At 45.7% G+C, this 22,911-nt stretch overlaps 1 protein-coding gene across 2 annotated transcripts; it reads right to left on the bottom strand.

Moving 5' to 3' along the window:
* Nucleotides 1-2,799: 2,799 nt before the first annotated feature.
* Nucleotides 2,800-17,859, bottom strand: LOC108552611 (uncharacterized). 2 transcript variants are annotated; one of them, XM_017907250.1, is made up of 8 exons: nt 17,396-17,859; nt 14,077-14,219; nt 13,688-13,905; nt 13,367-13,593; nt 12,799-13,125; nt 10,762-12,675; nt 5,378-9,224; nt 2,800-5,117 (listed from the first exon to the last, which is right to left on the bottom strand). In XM_017907250.1, exons 1-8 carry the CDS (start codon nt 17,423-17,425, stop codon nt 3,289-3,291), a joined length of 8,535 nt encoding a protein of 2,844 aa, XP_017762739.1. In that variant the 5' UTR covers nt 17,426-17,859; the 3' UTR covers nt 2,800-3,288. The 2 variants fall into 2 exon arrangements, with proteins under 2 accessions (XP_017762739.1, XP_017762738.1); XM_017907249.1 differs by lacking the exon at nt 17,396-17,859 and adding an exon at nt 14,735-14,805.
* Between the last annotated feature and the right edge of the window lie 5,052 nt (nt 17,860-22,911).

The following is a 22,911-nucleotide window of genomic DNA, read 5'->3' as shown; positions in this document are numbered from 1 at the left end:
TTTCTCACATTGCTCGTTTACAGATATCAAAGTGACGCGGCAACATCGCCCTCTCGAATACTGGTAGTAAGGGGTGGTTTGAGTGAGAAAAAACAGTAGTCTTAACAAACATACGATACAAAAACTCTTAAGTTAGTCACTTAACGGCCAGTGTAAAGCGGTTTTGTTTCTTTCCACATTTAATTCCTTTTCTTCTGTCCTCTTTCCGTCTCTTTTCCCCTTCCTCTATTTTCTTTGTTTTTTTGTCTTTTTTTTCTTTTTTTAAGTACCTGAAAAGCTCTCGACTCTGGAAAACTTTGCTTATTCTTAAGTGTTTCTTATAGATTTTCATTCTTTTATTTAAGTCCATCCATGAGTTCTTTTTACGAAGACTACAGTTACCCCTCTATTATAAATGCGATTGGTACGACTAAAGGTGGCGAAAAAGGCCAGGCTATCACTGACAATCGTATTCTCTTCCTCGCTTTTACTCTTTCACTCGCTCATTCATATGTATATGCACATTCTTTCTCTCTTTCTCTCTCTCTCTCTCTCTCTCTCTCTCTCTCTCTCTCTCTCGCTCGTTTTGCTCTAATATATAAGCTACATGTAATATTTTTTCCATCCCATCAAAAAATACGTATTATTATTTTGGTGCGACGTTCCTTCAAAATTTACACCTACACACAAAGATGCATTTCTTTAACGTCTCCATCTATCTTGTATCTATTTGCTGTCTCTTCGTCTGATTCTTTCCGTATTTTGTTTCCATCCTTGTCCATTTATTTCCTCCATGTCTTTCCTTTTCTTACATCGCTTTAGCTATACAGGAAGATAAGAGCTTACGTTTAGATGATAACATTAATTTCATTTTTTTTGTCGACTCGCTCCGCTGGAAACTCGTCAGATTGCGCTGAAATTTTTTCACGATTATTCGTTGAACGATTCAAAGGGGGTTTGAAAGATGTCTAATGTACATTATTTACAAGAAGGTGTTGGGCAATTAGAATGGAAGAAGATAGACAATAACGAGCCAGAAAAGTTGAACCGGTAAAATGAAGCTTAAGAGAAAAGTTAAAATATCAGACTTCGGCTTTCGTTTGCGTTCTATTATTGCTAATGATACAACACAAGATTGTGAGCGAAATACTTTCTGACTGATATTCCAATTTTTCGAACAGCGATGACAGATTGTCTACATTACCCCTCACCTTGTTCGCATACTTCGAAGTGTAAGATATTATTTGAAATCGTTCAAGTTACAGCGGGCGATTTCTCCGACATACATGTTATAGAAATTGCTTAAAAACATGAGAATTATGAAAAATGATCGACGCGTGCACGAGGTAGAGTTTTACTAATCGTTGACAGAATGGAAAAACGAAGAAGATATTTATCTTACAATAATACGTTCAGAACGAAGCAACTAATATAATTTACATCGGATTATAAGAAAGATAATAAATTTAATACACTTATCTCGTATTTCATTTCTCCCTTTTTATCGTTTTTTTTTTTTCTTTTTTCTCTTTCGAGTTATTTCTGTTTCTTTTCTTCATCTTTTGTTTTTAAACAGAGTCACTTTGGTTCGTATCACGAAAGGAGACTATTCACAGGAACATTACTTTTCAACATCCTTAACCTTTAGTTTCTGCGCCAGAAATAATACATTAAACGTCTCGCGATTAACGAGTTCTAGCTTTTACGCGGAAAATGTCCAATCACCCCACGACGAAGGCGCGAAAGAAACGTACAGAAATTTATGTGTTTCTCGTAGCTTAATTACACAACCTTTACAAGTGTTTTCCTTTGTTTATATTTTATAATAAGTTGCAGGCATTCACGCGTCACGACAGCATACCGAAAGATGATATAAACTTGTCATTCTGAAACAAGGTGAAGCGATTTTGTACTAAAGTGCAGCGATATAATACTATACTTTTAATGAATTATCTACGTAATGTACAGTTTTTTGGGTACTTTTTTTTACATGCACCGTGACAAGGTATGGTCGGTCTGTACGACATACAACGTTGCTCTTAGTTATATATATTTTCTCGTTTCTTTCTACCTCTTCTCCTTCTCGATACCTTTTAAATATCTTCATCTTTATTTGGTTTTTTCCCATTCATCCGTTTAATCCTCCCGCGCTACTACTCCCTTCCACCAAGGTATGACGCTACAATTTACAAGGATCGTCTCAATTATAAAGTTAAGATTCTAAGTTATCGAGAAGCGTTACGTGGAAAGGCAAAAAGTTCAATACATGTCTTACTATCTTAATTCACCGAACGAGATCTAATAGATTAATTTGTCTATTCAGTCTGACCACACCATGTAAAAGAACGTGGAATAGTATCATCATGATAGATACAGTAGACAGAATTACAAATTCAGGCTTTTAATTATAAATTCTTTAGTCTGCGAGGGATCTATCGACAGTCGGATACGTTCTATTCTTATTTTCCTCTCTCCTCTTACTCGTCGTTTCTTCTTCCATTTCGTTTTCTCATTTACACTTCTTTTTTTCACGCGCTCACACACTATCTCGCTTACACGCTCTTTCTCCTCGCCACAAACCTTATCTTTTGACTAGATTGCGTCTCTAAAATCCTTAACGATTTAATCTAAGTCTGCCATTCATTATAATTTGCACCTTACATCTAGTATCGTAGTAACATCTAGTGGTAAGAGGATGATCTATTGTTGTCGAGAACTGTTAATAAACTGTTCGTTCTCTTCCTTTCTCTCTTCCTTTCTCGCTATCTTTCTCTCTTTTCCTCCCTCTCTCCTTCTTTCTCTCCTCTCTCTCTCTCTCTCTCTCTCTCTCTCTCTCTCTCAGTTACACACACGCATACGTACATACATACATAGACATACGCTCTTTCTTCTATCCCTTTCTCTTCCTTTACCTCTCATCAGTAAAACGAGTTCAGTGTTTATGCTGAATGGAGAACTTACGAATGTCTCGCAATTAACATTTCTGCCTATACGAGGATAGGTACTCCAAGTTACGGGCATATTGTAAAAGTTTGTCTCTAACAATTCCCGTGTACTCTAATATATATATACAAGCTTGTAATTTGTGTGTTTCATCGTTTGATCCGAACGAGAATTCTACGCGATTTCGTATCCCTTCAATGTGCTTTCCGGTTGTCAGTTCTAGGTTTGTGTTCGCTTTTGCAGTAGCTACGAGGATACGCCCGAACATTTGGAAGCTCCTTCGTTACTGGATACGCATCGTCAGGCATGAGCATATACCATTAAGATTGAACACGCGATGCTCCGTCGAGCGTTCGATCGCTAGGACTACCTTTTCTTTCCGGTTTGTTTCGAGGACAGTCGTTTCTTTAATCTTGAATGATCTGACTTGACCGATTTCTTTTTAGGTCTCTCTGGAGATCCGTTGCAACAGGCGCATCCCTTCTTAACATGCCCGCGCAAACTCGACCGCCTAGCTCGACAATCCGGCTCGACCAAAGCAATATTCCCCGTTTCGTCGTCCGACGGCTCCGAAGCCTTGTCACTGGAAACCATAACCGAATCTTGGATCGACTCATTTGCTTTAATGCGTTTCGACAAGCTACCCTTGTGATCCGCTCGATTCAATACTACTCTCGCATTCACCTGTAACTTATCTTTTTTTTTTAGATAATTGCAACGCCGCTCATTCGACAGAGACTTGAGACTTTGCACGCTATCCTCGAGACCATTGCTCAAAGCGTTCTCTTCTGGTTGACTGCCGATTGACTCGCTTATACTAGAATCCTCTTCGTCGCTGCTCGATCTCGTTCTCTCGGACATTGGACTCTCCCACGAAAGATAATCCATTCTCGTCACCTTCGACGCAATCCGCTTCTTATTAGTGTAGGTATACTTGTGCGTCGATAACATCGGACCAGCGATCGGCGAGAGTGGCGAGGGTATCGTAACATCCGCGGTGTTACCGCTAAGCAAGGTTAAACTTTCGTCCCCTGAACTTGCTGCCGATGTATTATTTACATTGATACTCGGAGGTAACGATTCCGAGTCTAAATCGATATCTAATTTCATGTTTGATGGAATGCTGGATACACTGCTCGGTGAACCCTCCTTCGAACTATTTCTCGACGTGATCTTCGTTCGACTCGTATCCTTCAATGAATCGTTCTCTAGCGATCCCAAATTCGTCGGGGATAATCTCGAAATGTCGGAATTACTGTTCGACGCTTCATCTTGACTTAAATTATCCAAGGTTAAGCGCATGTGTTTTGCTGGATTCTCCAAGTGCAGATCCTCCACCTTGTCTCTTTTCGATCGCTTCGAGGAATCTTTCGCAGATCTAGTTCGTTGGCTCGTACTTTTTCTACGCTCGCTCATCTTAAAATCGGCAATGGGACTAGCATCTCTGCTACCGCTCGACGAATCCAGAGAGCGAAAGTAGGAACCACTATACGATTTCATGCCCAATGGCTGACTGCAGGATGCGTCCTGAGAAGAATGATCAAAAGATGGTGAATGATTAGTATCAAATAGCAAATCTGCTTCTGGGAATAAGTCGCTGGTGCTAGGTTCATCCACGCCTAAATCTTCGCATTCCTCCGATAAACTTTTCTGTAACTTCATCTCACGCTCTATCGCAGCCGCTTTTCTTTCTATTTTCTGTTGTAACAATTCTCGATCTAATCTAGGATTTAACGGTGTTTTCATCACATTACTTTTATTCGAGTATTGTTGGAATGGTTCTAACGTATGATTCATAAAATATTTTTTCGTGTTCGTTTGATAAATCTGTCCACTTGTCATCTCGATACCTTGGCCTTTGTTGATGATCTGCAGAACGCTCTGAACGTTTTCCGAATTATCCGAGTATCTTGAATTCAGAGGTTCGATATTCAAGGAATTCGTAGACGTAGGAACGTATCGCCAAGGTGTGTCGGGTGACACCTTACCCTCCGGTTCCCAAGCTTCTTGTAATCTTGCGTTTCCATACAACAAGCCGTTTCCGACCTTGCACGATACCTCGATACCTTCCGCGGATTGTTGCACAGGAGACTCTTGACTATCCGAACTACTCGGTCCACCAGTCACCAAAAACTGCGTTGCATTGTCGATTCCTCCAGACTGTTTGCTCGCAACCGTGATCGTGGACATCGAGTCTGCGAACAGAAATGAATATACGTGTTATTTGGGTATCCTACGCGCTGTTACAACTATCGTATGATCAATTATAAATTACGCAACAAGACCACGAGAAAAATTAACAAATTTTTACACGACTGTAATATCGTTGAGACTGTTTCGTCGTAAGACTCGTAATGTTTAACAGAAATAATTTAAATATCGCCTGCGCGACAAAAGTCTGTAACGGCAATTAAATTGGTCCAATTATTTTAGTAATTTTGAAAAAGACACTAACCAATCTTTTCGTTACTCTGTAACGGTGTGGCATTGCTCGAACAAACGACAGAGTTGGAAGTGATCAAGGTTTTCGGAACGTTCTCCGACATACCCATTGTATCGTCGATTTTTCTTTTCACCGTCTTCGGGGAGATGATCTTGGCACCAGGAATTATTTCCGTCGATATTTCCTTCGTTTCTTTTTGCTGTTGTTGTTGCTGTTGCTGTTGTTGTTGAGCGTCGTTCAATAAGGAAACATCGGACTGAGTGGCAAAAGCAAGAGCGATCGTGGCACCGGTCTGAATCGAGACAGGCTTGTCGTTATGAATTTGACTGTCCTGTGGCGACTTCTTCTCTGGGCTATGGGCAATCGTTGCTGTGGGTGTGATACATACCACGTTGTCAGACTTCAGTCCTGGTGTCGTCAGTTTGTGTATAGAGGAATTAAACAGTCTAGCGCTTTGAAGAGTTAAATTAGGATTGCTGGTGATTACACCGCATATAGGTTGACTTTCCGAGGGCTCGTTTAAGTTGCGCTGAATCAGGCCGATCGTGGAATTGCTCTTGTTCACGACGATTGCGTTTGTCGCGGATTCAACAGCAACCCCTCCACTAACTGTATCGGATTTTGCCATAGTCAAGTCGCCGATGATGTTACTCTTTTCCGCGGTTACGTCGCTCGTACATTGAGCATGGTTTCCAGTTTGAGGGATTACTACCGATGCACCTTGAACGTTTTGCGTAGTGGTTAAAGTCTGATTGCCCGACAAAGTCTGCAAGGTTGGTATTTTAACCTGTTTCACTTGCGCCGGTTGCGAGATGATCTTTCCCGCTTGATTCAGAAAGGATTGAAGCACGAGGGTGTTAGAAACGCCGGTATTTCCGGTAGTCCGAACGGTTGCCGGTACAGTAGCGAGAAGCTTCGATCCGCTGGACACTATCGTAAATTGCTGACCTCCTTTCACTAGGTTCATCGGTAAGATGTAATTAGGACCTGGGACTAAGACAGCCGTGCTTCCCATCTTTCCCGTTACCGAAGCCAGAGCTTCGCTAACGCTCACGGAACTAGTCTGTACAGCTTCCTGAACGATCACCGCTCTCGGCTGCCCGGAACCGGGTTCCGCAAAAATCAGATTTCGCCTCTTAACGTTCAACTCCACCCCGTCGTTCGAATCGTTCGTCAAATTTCGAACTTCAGCGGTCGCATCGGTCACGTTTCCAACGTTACTAGACGGTTCCTCCGGTGCAGAGAAACCAGCCGGGCTGTCTTGCACGTGTACAACGCCGCTGGAAGAATCTTCGCTACCCATAGTTCTGCCGAGATCGTCGGTACTCGGGCTAAGTTCCGAATTTTGTTGACCAACTGGTTTCGTTTTGTTTGCATTCGACTTTTTTCTTTTTGAAGATTGACTGGGATTCGTCGGTGGATTCGATCTTCTTCTCGGGGCAGGTTTGTTATTCAAATCAGGAGAATTCCGCAATTGCTCCGCATATTCGTCTAAAATGGCGTAGATTCTTTGAGCGGTTTGTTCGTCCTCTTGCGGTTTTTGCTGTGGCTTCGGTATCGGTGAAGCTTTCGACGTGTTCGTTGCGTTGGTTTTCAGTGTTTTAGGCGCTGTCTTTTTTACCGTTTTCGAGGAAGGTGGGGTAGGTGGTGTTTTACCAGCGGAAGGTATAGGCGCCGGAGCTGGTGTGACGCACGGACTGGAAGAACTTTGCGAAGTAACGCTCAATGCCGGTGAAGCCGCCGGTTGGCAGTAACTGGTTACAACAACGACTGGCGTCGAGTTTGGGGTTTTCGCTGCAACGGATCCCGCGTTTTGATTCACATATGCCAGGGAAACTTTTTGAGAGAAAACGTCCTGTTGGAAATTTACGGTATTGCCATTGCTAGCAAAGTCATTGTTGGTGGTTTGCTGCGTCGGCATTAAAAGTTGCTGAGCTAGAGCGCTAACTGAAACTTGCTGTTGTTTGGTAGCTTGTGTTTGTTGCGTAGTGGTCTGCGTTTGTACAGTAGTAGTGGCCGCGGTGGATATCGTTTGGTGAGACTGCGGTTGAATAGTGCTTCTCTCCTTCACTTGCTCTAAAACGCTCTCGAACTCTCTCAATTGTTCCAAGGTAGTAGAACTAACTTGATTCGGTACTTCTATAGAAGAACCGAGCAAACTGTCCGTCCTAACTGCTGGTTGTTGTTGCGGCGGTGGTGCTTGTTGCGGCTGTTGGGGCTGCTGCTGTTGTTGCTGCTGCTGCTGTTGCTGCTGCTGTTGTTGTTGCTGCTGCTGCTGTTGCTGCTGCTGTTGTTGTTGTTGTAATCTTGGCGTAGTTAAAACTGCTTGTATAGCTCCGGTAATATTTTGTTGCCTCAAAGGAGCACGAATGATGTTCAACTTCACCACCGGTGTTCTTCCAGCTGGTATCGAATTCGCGTGCGATATAGTAGGTATAATGTTCAACTGACTTGGATTTGTAGTGGATATAGTAACAGGAATTTTGTGCGTGTATATGACACCCGGCGAAGCATTTTGAACGCTTTGTACCAGTTGCGTCAACGTTTGATTCGCGTTCGGACTAGTCGCTACATTTGCATTATTTCCAGAGCTCTGAACGATATTCAATATTTGTCTACTTGTGGATAATTGTAACGTGTTTGGAATGTTTGCAATGGACTGTACGTTTATTCCTGTAGATGGATTCGTTTGTTGCGCGTTAGGTACGGATGTTTGTACAGCTTTCGAGAGATTTGCCGTCTTTTGCGGGGATGCAGATTGTACGAGGGTTTCCGAGGTGGCGCCTGTAACACCACTCGTCGATGTATCCGTGGAAAGCGTATATATCGTTTTGCCGAAAGCTTGCTGAAATTTGGGCAACCCAGTATTTTGTCCGGATTGCGCGGTCGCTTTCGCAGACGTCAATCTCTCGTACGTATTCCTATTCGCGTTCACATTTTCGGCCCTTTGGTTTTGTCGCGAAAAATTACCGACGCCGCTTCCATCGTCGATGTTTTGCAAATTAAGAACATTCCTCTGATTAGACACCACGTTCGGATTTACGGAAGCCAGCTGGTATGTACCGTCTGGTTTGCAAACGATCTGCAACTGATCCGATGTAATGGTCGTTGGGGCGACTCCCGTGCTCGTTGTTGTAGTGGTTGTCGTCACGGCGGAACAAGGTGAAGGAGATTTTTTAGGCGATTGGTTCTGTTGACTTCGTCGAATCGGCATCGTTCTAGGACTCGAGTCAGGTTCGAGTTGACTGGAAACGTTCGTGGTCGTAGAAGAAGTGGGCGAATTGTCCGGTGGTTGATTCGTCTCTTCACCGACATCGGGCAGAGTGGACGATCTAGGAGGAGGGGTTTGTCCAGCTGGGCTCATGCCAACACCGCTGTCGTGTCCTCCGGAAGAAGGTGTACCGGGTAACTGAATATTTCCAGCCACGCTAGGAGTTCTATTTGGCCTTGGAGGAGTATTGCCACTGTTGATAGAGCCCGAATTCGGGCTCTGTGGAATGTTTCTGGAAAGCTGTACGACGTTTACGGTTGGTCGCATTCTCGGCGGTACCATCATATCCAACGAATTTAGACCCGGTACATTTTTAGCCAGTATATCTGAATCCCTGACAGCCTTTGCAAGAATATCGAACTTTCGTTTGCCCAAATTTGATTTCGAATTTAAATCGTGCCCATCGGTAGGAGATAAATCTGCTTTACTCGTGATCGGCGCTCCGTTTCCTTTTTGCTTTTGGTATGAGGACAATGAGTTTTTGTTTGGAGAAAACGGCATATTTTTCTGAATGTTCATCAATTCGCTCGTAATGTCTCCGCTACTCAGTCGCTGTTGCTTCTTCGATCGAATTAGTTTCCTATCGATCTCGTCCGCTCTGGTTGGTAATATTTTGTTGCCTCAAAGGAGCACGAATGATGTTCAACTTCACCACCGGTGTTCTTCCAGCTGGTATCGAATTCGCGTGCGATATAGTAGGTATAATGTTCAACTGACTTGGATTTGTAGTGGATATAGTAACAGGAATTTTGTGCGTGTATATGACACCCGGCGAAGCATTTTGAACGCTTTGTACCAGTTGCGTCAACGTTTGATTCGCGTTCGGACTAGTCGCTACATTTGCATTATTTCCAGAGCTCTGAACGATATTCAATATTTGTCTACTTGTGGATAATTGTAACGTGTTTGGAATGTTTGCAATGGACTGTACGTTTATTCCTGTAGATGGATTCGTTTGTTGCGCGTTAGGTACGGATGTTTGTACAGCTTTCGAGAGATTTGCCGTCTTTTGCGGGGATGCAGATTGTACGAGGGTTTCCGAGGTGGCGCCTGTAACACCACTCGTCGATGTATCCGTGGAAAGCGTATATATCGTTTTGCCGAAAGCTTGCTGAAATTTGGGCAACCCAGTATTTTGTCCGGATTGCGCGGTCGCTTTCGCAGACGTCAATCTCTCGTACGTATTCCTATTCGCGTTCACATTTTCGGCCCTTTGGTTTTGTCGCGAAAAATTACCGACGCCGCTTCCATCGTCGATGTTTTGCAAATTAAGAACATTCCTCTGATTAGACACCACGTTCGGATTTACGGAAGCCAGCTGGTATGTACCGTCTGGTTTGCAAACGATCTGCAACTGATCCGATGTAATGGTCGTTGGGGCGACTCCCGTGCTCGTTGTTGTAGTGGTTGTCGTCACGGCGGAACAAGGTGAAGGAGATTTTTTAGGCGATTGGTTCTGTTGACTTCGTCGAATCGGCATCGTTCTAGGACTCGAGTCAGGTTCGAGTTGACTGGAAACGTTCGTGGTCGTAGAAGAAGTGGGCGAATTGTCCGGTGGTTGATTCGTCTCTTCACCGACATCGGGCAGAGTGGACGATCTAGGAGGAGGGGTTTGTCCAGCTGGGCTCATGCCAACACCGCTGTCGTGTCCTCCGGAAGAAGGTGTACCGGGTAACTGAATATTTCCAGCCACGCTAGGAGTTCTATTTGGCCTTGGAGGAGTATTGCCACTGTTGATAGAGCCCGAATTCGGGCTCTGTGGAATGTTTCTGGAAAGCTGTACGACGTTTACGGTTGGTCGCATTCTCGGCGGTACCATCATATCCAACGAATTTAGACCCGGTACATTTTTAGCCAGTATATCTGAATCCCTGACAGCCTTTGCAAGAATATCGAACTTTCGTTTGCCCAAATTTGATTTCGAATTTAAATCGTGCCCATCGGTAGGAGATAAATCTGCTTTACTCGTGATCGGCGCTCCGTTTCCTTTTTGCTTTTGGTATGAGGACAATGAGTTTTTGTTTGGAGAAAACGGCATATTTTTCTGAATGTTCATCAATTCGCTCGTAATGTCTCCGCTACTCAGTCGCTGTTGCTTCTTCGATCGAATTAGTTTCCTATCGATCTCGTCCGCTCTGGTTAACACGATCTTCGGATTCAAATTTAGCGTGCTGAGCATTGGAGCAAATTTCGTTACACTATTTGTATTATTTTCTAAGTTATTATTGTCTTTACTCTTATTCAGAAGATTCTTTTGTAGTATTTGGGAAATTCTCGTAGGTTTTTTCGAGTTTTGCGGCCTGAACATCCTCAAAGATTTAAGTACAGCTGGATCGCTTCTCCTTTCGGTAATTATTAAAGGTGCAGCTGCCGTGTATGCCGAACCTTTTATCGTTTCTCGTTTACTTTCGTCCATATCGGCAGAGAACAAAGTTATGATATCGTTGCTACTTACGTCGGAACCGCTCGCGTCTTCATTCGTGTTCGCGTGTCGAACATTCTCATTAACGAGCATATGAAAATGCGAGACCGATTCGACGGTTAATTTTGAAGTCTTGGAACGTTTCTTGTTCGTTTCCTTATTGGATGATTTGTTGGATTTTTTCTTTACTTCCAGTCGACATCCATCGCTACCGAGGCTATCCGCTTGACTGTCTTGCGTATTGCTATCGGAGTCAGAAATTGAACTAACCCTGTTCCTAAAGTGCTTCGGTTTACGTTCCGCACTGTCATAATCGCTCTCGGAGGATTCTAATCTGTGAATTTTCCTCTGTCTCCCTGTTCTTCTTATTCGTAATATACTTCCGCTGTCCGAATCGGTAGTAGTATCATCGAGACTCCTTCTAGTCGAAGATCTCTTGTAGCTACCAGCAGGCTGAAAGCTACCAAACTGTTCCGAGTTGTCCGAAGGTAAATCAACCCATTGTTCGTAACCTTTTTCAATTCCAAAAAAGATATCCTTGGTGTCGTCTTCCGAGGGCCAATCCTTAAACTGCGAATAATCGATGTTGAGATATTTCAGTTCTTTGTTGGTGTTTCTCATCTCTTCGGCATTCTCCAAATATCTTTCGCACAAACTGTGCAACTCTTTCCAATCTAAAACCCAGCTAAGCATGTGGTAACGAGGACTGCTCAAAACAACGGCCAAGTCGTCGCAAAGTTGTGGCGATAGACCAAGTTTTTCCCCATCCAGGACTTGATTTGGTACGGATTTTTCGTCATAATTGGCAGAACCAGTGACAGCATCACCTTTGATTAGGATCAGTGCATCGAGCGTTCTCTCGACGTTCCTGGAGGCGTTATCATTCGACTCTGGAGACTTACTCCTTGAAATATCGCTGCCGGTGAATTCGCCGCAATTGAAGCAAAGCTCTCCGAGAGGTCCATTGGATAACGGATCTCTCTTTGGATGCAAAAGACATCTGTCGCTCGCTGAAATGGTCGCCTCTTCTTTTTTCGGAGTTAGAAGACTCTTTAATAGTTGATCCGTTCGTTCGAAGCTCTTGCTCACTTGCCCGTTTTGAAAATCGATATTCTTTTTCGTTGGTGTTGTTGAAGCCGTGGTAGAACCGGACAACGACGACATTGGAAATAACGAGGAGTTGCACAAAGACGAAGTTAAATCTGTATTCGCGACATTCGTTTCATCGTTCTTTTCTCCGATATTACCATCGGTTTTTACTAATCCCGTGTTAGAATGATTCTCTAGAACATGCTTAAATTTGTCGGTGACGATGATGTTATTACTGGACGTTTCATCCTCTTTCGTTTTTCCACACGCAACAGCGATTTCCTTGATCCTATCGTAACAAGCCCTGGTAGGATGCAGAGAAAACGCTGTAAGGACGCATTCTCGGGCAATACCGATATTGCTTCCAACAACGTCGGCTAGTTTAAGGAATTGCGTGCTCAAACGTTTCGCAGTTTCGCGAACCTTCTCCGTATCGGACTTTGTTTTTTGGCTCTCCAATTCATTCATATCCGTGGTCAACGCCCTGATATACAATTCGATTACCAGAGGCTTTATGCTATCGCCGAACTGTAATTAAAACAAAAACAAACGAAAAGGATTTTGAATCGTTTCTCTATCTTTATTGAAATGTGTAGATTTGGAACAATGGTGAATGAGATTGAAACGATAACTGGAACCTAATATACTCACATGCTTAACAAGTACCGCGCAAAAGATATAAATATGCTGAGCACTTTCAGCAGGTTCGATTAATTTCCTTATCATCCCCGGCAACGTAGGTGCAACGTCTTTCAATTTCGAATGCAACAATGCCCAAGAGTTTAGAATTTGTTCTAAAATGTTTGCGCCGGTTTCCGGTACAGGGCGTACCATGCCGGCTGTAACGAGATATTGTGCAACCAATTCGGCAGCTTTTATCGAATTTCTCCAAACGCGTGCAGTTCCATACTTTGTTGGTCTTTCACCACTGAGTCTTTGGACCAATTCCAATCCATCGCTGAGGTCCATTAATTTTAGCTAGAAAAGAAAGATTTCTCTTACCGCGTCGTGTCTTTATAACAATGAACAATTGATCTGCGTACACGCAACCCTCTTCGACAAGAAGCAATAGAAGGAGAAGAAGGAGAAGAAGGAGAAGAAGAAGTGGAAAAATCGAAACGTATCGTATCAAGGGTATCTTCGATCTAACCGCGTATTCGCGATATCTTTGACGAAATCGGGCGAGAAAGATTAACCTTTCCCTTCGAGCGGTACTCACTTGAGCGAATATATCTTGCGTGCGTTTCAATTTATACAAGAGGACAATATAGACGTCGATCATGTAATGAACGTGATGAGAATCCGAGAGTGAGCGCAACCGATCGCTTCGTCGGAGAGAACGTACGCAAGCGGCGGCGAGGTTTACCGCTATGTCCTCGCAGCGGTCCTCGCAAAGTATTTTCAGCCTCATTGTCAGCAGTTCACCTTTCTCCGAACAGCAGAATTCTGTCGATCGAACAGGGTCTATCGTTAGATGGTCGTCATCTCTTACGGATTTCCAACGATAAAAGAAAAGAAGAGAAATCGAAGAACGACCTACCCTCTTCATGTTCGGAATCCGGTTGGCCGTTAAGTATGCTGTCGAGAGCGGGATGAGTCCATGGATTGTGTACCAGAGCTATCAGAGCAGTGCACCTGGGTGCAGCGGGGTGTTGCACCAGGTGTGACGCGCACCTCTGTAACGTTACACTGAGGTGCGTCTTCGTCGCGGGTGACAACTTTGGCCACTCCCCGCGCAGTACCAATTTCAATGTGTGTCTGCAACGCGATAAATATCCGTGAGTTACGTTTCATTTCTCGAAGCGAGAAGAAAATAGCTGGGATAGAGAGGATGGGGCGACAACAGCAGCGAAGAAGTTTCGCAAAGGATAATTTCGATGGTTCGATGATAGAAAGGTGGAACGACACTATCGTGGCCAATATACTCACTTGTGAGCCCATTCTATGAGAGACTGGGTGGCCTCTGGCGTTGCCCCAGGAATGAAATTGGTGACATGCTCCCAGGCGGACAGAAGTGCATTCACCTTGTCCCCGTACTTCTTTTTGCTGTCACTCAATGTCGCTTCAAGCCCCTGCAACCCGGTAAATCAGCCATCGATTAAATACAAATAAAACCTCTCCGTTCAAAGACTTTTCCAGAAGAAAGAGGGGAAATGGTTCAACTAATCGACTCTTTGAAGTCCAGCCCGAGACTCGATCGTTTTTGTCTCTGCTCGTGCATTTGTGTTCCTACTCTTGATTGACTCATAATTTCGACAACTCGTCGCACAGCTAAACCGATCGTTATATAAATATAGAATCATCGAGCGTCGTAGTTTCAATTCGAAAATCATTCGGAAATCGAGTCGACCGTGTGAAAGAAGAAGGAAGAAGGCGAAAAAGGAGGGATGAAAACGCGATGAATCATTACCTCGATTATGACTGATAAATTCGTTTTTTTTTTCTTCTTCTTTCTTTTCTTTTCCTCTTTTATTCTCTTGCAAAATCTTTGAAAAAGCGATTCGACGCGTTCGATGCACGATATCGCGTAGTTAGTTTGGTTAATCGATTTGATGGAGAAACTCGCGGTCAAAATTCTCTTACTCACCGACGAAGTCATTTCTTCGTTCAAACGAGGCATCTAGCGTTTATTAGAGATCTTTCATACGATTCCAAAATAGAGTTCGAAACATAGGATATCTTGGAGAACGGTCGACCGGTAATCCAGCGTATAATTATCAATTACGTAGAAAGGCGTTTAATCCCTCTCGCAAAAGTGGCGAAGGAGAAGCTCCAGGGACCGGTGACTAGGAACCATGTGCGAAAACAAGACGGAAACGATATCCTCCTATTAAACCGCAAATATTGGGAAACCAGAATGAATGTCCCGCTCTCTATGAAATCCTCTTTACATGCCCGATGAAATCCTCTTTTTGATCGATCCGGATAACGATCGCGCTAAATCGCGAGGCAACGTTCGTGCCTTTGGAAACTCGTAAGGCTAACGGACGAACTTTGACGTAAAAACGAGTTAAGCAATTGTAAGCACGGGCTCGACGTGTATTCGTACCACGCGAATAGAACGATTGATATTTAAACGAGTTAGGCGAAACCGATAAACGAGGAAAACGATACACAACTATACACAGACTCGTTTGTCAAATTGAATTTTCTTCATTATCAAATGTACGAAAAAGTACACGCGTCAGGATTTTCGTGTATGTAGGTCAAACGGATGATTTCAACGCGCAATAAATGTCGAGGGCTCTACATTGTGGAGGATCGCGGATCCCCGTTCGTTAGAGGATCGACTATCTCGCGAAAGAAATTACAAATACGTGTATGTGCTATATACTGGACATTCGTGATTCTCGTGAGGATAAATTTTCTTTCCCAGCGCCTATGGAAACATTAGCGTAGAAAACAGAGAGAGAGAGATCAAAGGACACGATATTTAAAACATATAATTAACGCAAAAATAGTTAAACGAAACAAAAAAGTGTAACATCGAAAATTACCTGATAAAAATAAAGCATCAACCGCTCGGCCATTTAATTCGGTACTTAAATCTGCAACGGTAAAATACCGTAAGTTTTCAAGCGACCTTGGCTCGAGACGTTTTTATTTCTTTACAGAATCAATTACATTGTTGAAGCAAACGGGAGAGAAAGGGGAGAGAGAAGGTACTGATAAAAAGGAAGGGCATTAATAGTATTAGCAAACAACCGACAGAATTTTCACAGATAAAAGAAGTCGCTGGAAAAATTCCCCGGACTCCGGAGGAAAACTTCCAATTGGAAAGGAGTTAATTTCGAAGGCATACCTTGCGAGCTCAACCATCGGTTACTTACAGGGAACTTTCCGATCTTACTTTTACGTAACTTTCCCCATTTGCAACTTCCGTGCCCCGTTCACGAGCAACCCTGCCATGCAGAAACCTCTTCTTCCTTTTTTCTCGATTTGTTTCTTTACTTATTCAGCTCGCCGTTCTAGCATCTCATCCCCAATTTTACACCTCTCACCGATCAAATTTCCTTACCACTCGCATTTTCTTCGGCAAATTCGAAAATTAATTCGTTTCCTCGCGTAACCGCGTATCTTTCCTTGAAAATTTCTCGGTGTATCTTAATGCCCTTTACCTTTTACCACTTTTCCCTTTTAGCTTCGGTCGGAACGGGGTCGAAAACGAAGGATCGTTGGTACAACGTCTTTTACAATTTCCCGAGTTTCGTCTGATGGGAAAATAACGCGCGTAGCCGTGACCCTGTAACGGAAACTGGCAGAACCAACGGCGAAACGCGATACGTCGCGACGCGAAGGATTTCCGATATTAACTTTTACATCGCAACTTTTCCATAACGCGATTTCATACGGCCTGTCGATCTTTGGCGAAATTCTGTCAACTTGCTTCTTACGCGTAAGGAATCGAATTCCAATCAACACGTACCCCCGCGCTGCTGCCTCGTCGCTCGATTTCAATGTTTACGCAAACTGCTTCTTCTCGTTTCGCCAACCAGAATTTTGAATAGCACGCAAAGGTCGTTGTAATTATCTTTATCTACGAGAATTCGTAACATCGATCGCGTTCAACAGATTTATACACATCGACGTAACGTATGTACATACAGTTCAAAGTTGACGGAAAACGACCGACGAATGCTACACGCTATCGCGTATCGAGTCTGCCTCGAAAGAAATATCACGGGACGTGACGCGTTCTCTTCGTACACCCTATCTCGCGTTACGCATCGTTCGACATTCACCTTCCGGCTTAGACGCTTCCGGTGAATCCGTAACCCTGGAAAATTGCCCGCTAGATGGGTCACAACGGATGGGAGGGACGATACCGATGACGAACGGCGATCTTAACGCGGGGCGATCTCGAGATCAGGGAAAGAACGAATGATCGTGCGTCTAATTTCTGCCAACGACGACTCGAATTCCTTTCAGAACGGGAACGCGTTCAACCAGCCGTTTGCCGCGGCGACGTGTCCGTTTTCCCGAGGCTACCGTTGACCGGGTTGGTTATTAATCTCCACTGCTAGGGAAACCCGAAGAGGGTGCAACGAAACGAGGTGAAAGGCAAAGGTTCGAGACGTGCTACCGATCTGGCTACCGATCTGACCACCGATGACAAAATCAAAGGAAAACGAGGCGAGGACAGAGTAGACTGGTTTCTCGTGGGACAAACCCACTTACTCTCTCTCATTCTCTCACTACTTTTCTCTGTGTCTAAGGGAAGGGAACGCAAGTGAACCTGTGTCCTCACCACGCACGACTTTTGGATGTGCGAAGACATTCAGAGGGGTGGTCGAGCTGATCGGCGATACAGCAGCAGCAGTGGTAGCGAAGTTTCGGTCGAGAGAACGCGTGGTGGTCGACGAGACTGGTAAAAAATATCCCTTCTTCTCCGAACAAGGCCTAGGGTAACAAGCGACGCGAGTTTCCTCGACGTCGATGGTAGCAAGGACGGTCGTCTTCCTCCGCTCCGTTCGGATGACGGTGAACTGGCAGGGGTAGGGGCAGGGCTCGTAGCGGACATCAGCGACCTTCGCAGCCCCAAGGTTCGATATCCTGAGAATTACCGGAAGATCCGTGGACGATGCCCTTCTACGAGACCAGGCGCCTCTTCTCTTTCCTCTCCTTCTCCTTTTCCTTTTCCCTTTCCCTTCCCCTTCCCCTTCCCGCTGCCTACTTTCTTCCTCTCTTTCTTCCGTTTGCTCTCCGCCAGTCTCCTCGGTTCTTCTTCTTCCTCCACCTCCTCCACCTCCTCCTCCTCCGCCGCCGCCTCCGCCTCCTCCTCTTATCTTCTCCCGGCTGTCCCCGGGTTTTCTCCTGCTTCTCTCACCGGGTGGTCTCCACGGTCTCCACACGCCACTACCAACTCAACGCCAGCGCCTGCTGTACCACTATCATCTGCAATTCAAAACAACGACAATCGAATCATTTCCACTCGTTCGAGAAGAACCAAAGTCTTCTTTCTCCCTCTCCCTCACTCCCTTTCTCTCTCGCAACCTTTTCTTCGCTTTTCCACACACACACACACACACACACAGGTACAACCGTGTCGGTCGTTCGTCAACGTCCAACGAGATTAAAGTATACGCGACGAGGATTCGTCGAAAAAGCGCGCATATTTCGTTTCGAAAAATTTTCGAAAGTAATGTCCGATGGAACTGGAACTAGAGGGGATTAAAAGCAAAGAGGCACGCTACCTGCTGCTGATTGTCGGCTTCCGATACAAAAGTCCACAACCTGTCCGACTGCCCCGGACCCTTTGCCCCCTGACTCGCACAGCCCCAACCCCTATTCGCGACGAGGAAACGCGACCGCGCATGGGACACGTTTTAAAAGCCCCGATTTATTCGAGGACTTTTCTAATTGCTTCCCACCGATGGAAACTGTTTTCCGAGCATGCAAATTGACCCGCACCGCTTTGTTATCGCGATTCTCTTTCGTCGCGCGTTCCACCCCCCGACTCGCGTCACGGCTGGTTCTTGGTCACTTTGGAAAACGCGAAATTTTCTTCCTCTCCTTTTTCATCCTCGTTCTCGCCGACACTCGTCGACACTTGCCGAGTAAGTACCGCTATTGAAAGGCATACTCCGCCGAATTTACCGACAGGAGCGATCCGCTATAGCATTTTTTATGGAGATACAGCCGCCACAGTGCACGCGCGAACGTGTACCGAGTCAGAGGTCGGGGGTCGCGAAGCTCACCTCGACCTTGACTACCGAGCGAATATCGGGACATCTGCTCGACGATAACGAATCGGCGAGACGAGTTGCGAGACACACGTGCCAAACGCGCGATAGACATCTCGTCTCCATCGGGTTACGAGACCGCGAATTGCAAGGGGACGCGTTTTCTCCATCGTCCCCGCGAAACTCGAGCGTTCTTTCGTCGCGTCTAGACGCGTGCGACACAGACGAAGATTTGAACCGTCGGAGATTCGAGCCTCGAACTCGAGGTGGGAGAGGAATTTGGGAAAAATGGACGTAATCGACGCGCACAGAGCGGTACTGGAAAATAATTCGCGGAGCAAGTGTCGCGGTTCCAATTTACGCTGCATCCTCGATCGCCACGGAACGAAAGTTCTCGAGGAGAGACAGGGTGGTGCTGCAAGGTTGCGTGGACGTTATGTACGATGTACTTTGTATGATCCGTCCGACGAAAAGAAGGTTCGTGGAGGCCGAATCTCGATACGAAGCAAACGAGATCGATCCTCTCGCTCGGAAAGTTGGTCTTTTATTCGAGAAGAATAACAGCTCCTCCATCCGTCTCTTTCCTTCCTTCGCAACCTCGTTCCGCAACAGTCGTAAAACATTTCGTTTTGCGGAAGGAGAAAAACATTTATCTCCGATATCCCATCGAGCCGGAGCAATCAAACGACGATCCGATGTGGAAGAGCTTGACTAAATACTCGATTTAAAAGGAAAAGAAAAAAATAAAGGGTAGGAAATAACATGGAGCGTAACATCCGCGCGGTTTGGTTTTATTAGCTCGGAGGAAAAGGTTAAAAGCGTTTAGTCGGGAAAGCTCGGTGCTCGCGACAATCGGCTCGCGATGGCCACGGATAAACGGTAACAAAGCCGGAGGATAGAAAAAGGGACGGACGTTACGCGATTCGCTCGACTCCGCTCTCTTTCCGATGTTTTGCATAAGATTAATCCGAGCTGCCGTTTCTCTCGGAGGCTTGCACCGGTTCGTGACGAATAGCTATTATTCTCCCTTCAACGTCTCCCGACGAAACTAGAGCCCAGCCCACAGACCAGGAGTTATCTATCGATTGCACGATTCTACCGCGTCTACCTTGTACAGAGCTTTATTCCGCGCTACGCGTTACTTCTCGCGTAACCGAGCACGCGAATCATCCCCCTCACGCTTTGCGTGGATCGCGCGTTACGCCGCCTTCCGGTTCACCACTTTCTTCTTCCGTACGCAACTTCGTTCGATAGTTAAACGAGAACTCGAAAACCCCGCTGCTGCAACTCTGGCCGAGGTGAAATTTCGCTGGAGAGAATTCCAGAAGCAAGGATAGATACGCCTTGCGATAGACCTTTGATAAACAGACGGAATCGAATTTTCATTATGCTCCTTGACGGAACGGCGAAATTAAGTGGTGCCTCGGAAGCCTCGACAATCGGGACGATACAAACGTCCAAACCTGTTCAACTCGTCAACCAACCGGCTATTTAATTTTCATTTCCGATATCGCGGACGGCTTACTTAAATTGTTCCACGTTCCACGGGTAAGCAATAACTTCCGCCCGCCCGTCCTTTCTATCTAGCGGAATTCATTTTCCTGCGTCGACGAGAGACGAGAGAGAAGGAAAAAGGGAAGAACGCCGTGTCATTTGCATGGCGACTGTTCTTAATACCGTGTTCCGAAGGAAAATGCCTTTGAAATTTTTTCCCTTTCCTCTACCCCTCGGGAATTAACGAGATGCTAGTTGATTCCCCGGTGAAACAGTTCGAGGCAAAGGACCAGTCACCGGGAGTCGGTCCTCCCCGGTCGGTAGAGCATTCCGAACGCACTGGTATCGGCAACGGCACCGTTCTGCATTTTGCATTGCGCGCAAATTCTCACGTGACCGAGCACGCAAATAGACGTATTTCTGTAGCATGGCTGCCCACCGGCCGGCACGTTACTCGCATAAAACGTGGCTATTATATCGCCGTGGATCTACCCAACGATGCACCGCTCGTCAAACAACTTTCGGTCGATCGAAAATTCGCCTCGCGTTCCGACGCAACCGATAGGAAAGAGGGGAAAAGGAAAAAAAAAGGGAACTATGCAGCGAGTTACGAGTAGCTGACGCGATTTCCTGCCGATTTCCAACCGATTACCGATCTATTACCAATCGATTAGGAAGATATCAGTTTTGGCTTTCAAGTTACGCGCTATTCGTTGATTCTAATTGGCGCGAAATGGAAAAAGAAAAAAGCCTGCAAACGCGACACGTGCACCGATTTTCCGTCGTTATTGCGCGCAGTTTCGATTCGCGCGCGAAAAATCTTGATAGTCGACTGCAAGGACGAATCGGAACCTTCCACGAAGATCGCGTTACGCAAGAAAAATGAAAAGGAAAGGTGACGAACGCTGCTCGAGCGCGAGGTTTTTCCCACGTTCGTTCCACGCTCGTCCCACGTTTATCAGAGACGCGTTCACGAGCAACACTTTTCGACAAAGATCATTTTCTGGGAATTCGAACGACGACGCATCCGCGTAAAATGCCGGCGAATCGATACGCAGCGGCAGACAATTACAGAAATTACGGGAAAAAGGTGTCCTAAATTCCACACAGCCCGCGTTTCGGGACCGGGAGTGGGAAGGCGTTAAAAAACTATACCGCTTTTTTTCATTTCGACAAAAGACCACCTGTTGCCACGTAACAGGTGATGCATCGATGTAGAATCAGCCTTAATTTTTATTAAGCGCGTTTTTCCTCCATCTAGCTTCCATCGCTAACCACACTCGCCAAGGACGCTATATTCGTTTATGCTTCCTCCTGACGTGCTCGAGCTGCAGCCTCGCGGAACATCGTAACCGAAGGAATGTCGCGATGAATCTAGGTGCGCGAGCTGTCTTCCGTTGATCTTTGCGATCTTAGCGATCGTCGATTCTAAACTCGCCATGCGAGCCGCGCCGCGGCCACCGTTTCGCTGCCATCGAACGAATCGGCCAACGGAGATCGACGTAAACGACGGACCGAGTGAAAAGAGGGAAAATGGACAACGGGTAGGAAAGAATGCGCGAATTAGGAGACCCGAGGGGCCGGTCAAGCAGACTCTCTCCGTGGGCTTTTCGCGAGGTTTGGCGCGCTGCACGCAACACACGTGTCGTAGGAACGATAACGCGCGATACTACTTTCTACGGCCGGACTAATGCGCGATACGATATAAAGCGAAGAAGGAGCGTTGCTCGTGGACCAAGCGCTTTGCGCCGCGTCTTCTTTCAAGCGATCCTCTTCTAATGCCGGCGGCCACGTTAACCCATTTTTCATACAATTCGAAAATGCTCCGTCGTGGGACTGCGACGCCGTGTTCACAGCCTTTAATCTTTCCGGAACATCAGTGCGAAACACGCTTTTTGTTTACCTTGCGAATCGAACACAACAGCGAAACGAAAAGTGCGCTGGCTCGATACACCTGCCTGCCGTGATTTCAAACACGCGACGCTCGTTTTTAGTACCTTCTCGAGTAAATTCCTTTGCAGCCACGCGTTCAGACTCGACGGTTAAAAATTCGTTGCCGAGTGCGGCAGTCAAAAGGGTTTTCGAAATTTCGTTAAAGCGGCGGTGCGTTCGCACCTCTGTTCCTTTAATCCCGCTGGCAGGGGGGCGAGCTCGAAGGGAGAAATTTCTCGTCGTCGGTCGAACGAGCCTAACCGAGCCTACGTTTAACCCCGAAGTACTACGAGTACCTTCTTCTTCCCGTTTATCCAAGATTAGACGATCGCGGTCGGTAATGAGCTTTCGAAGCTCCGAGACTAAACGCATTATTCGAGAACTCGAGCCATCGCGTACCCCTTGTTTCTTTTTTCCATCTCTCACTCTCCCTAAGAACCTTGCACCCCCAACTTGGCACCCCGTGCTCTCGCAATCGCAACTTCCAATCGACTTTGCGGTTCCGCGAAATTTCTCCTTCCCCGATAGTCCGAAACCTCGGGGAAAAGCGTTTCGGAGGAATCGCCTGAAAGTTGGGTAAAAAAGTAAGTGGGAGAGAGAGAGAGACTCGCGTCTTGGGGGATAAGCGAAAGCTTCGTAATTAAATACGGAAGAG

Source organism: Eufriesea mexicana, unplaced genomic scaffold (assembly GCF_001483705.2).
Source record: "Eufriesea mexicana isolate 0111107269 unplaced genomic scaffold, ASM148370v2 scaffold7348, whole genome shotgun sequence".
Taxonomy (NCBI): Eukaryota; Metazoa; Arthropoda; class Insecta; order Hymenoptera; family Apidae; genus Eufriesea; species Eufriesea mexicana.
The sequence above is the reverse complement of the archived record's forward strand: the minus strand, read 5'-3'. Positions and strand labels throughout refer to the sequence as shown.

Excerpts from the sequence above, each read along its gene's own strand:
- LOC108552611 (XM_017907249.1), bottom strand. The coding sequence starts at position 14,767 with ATGCCTCGTTTGAACGAAGAAATGACTTCGTCG. Across the intron at positions 13,594-13,687 it reads GGATTCCGAACATGAAGAGG|AATTCTGCTGTTCGGAGAAA; the intron begins GTAGGTCGTTCT and ends TTCGATCGACAG. Across the intron at positions 13,126-13,366 it reads CGCAAGATATATTCGCTCAA|CTAAAATTAATGGACCTCAG; the intron begins GTGAGTACCGCT and ends TTTCTTTTCTAG.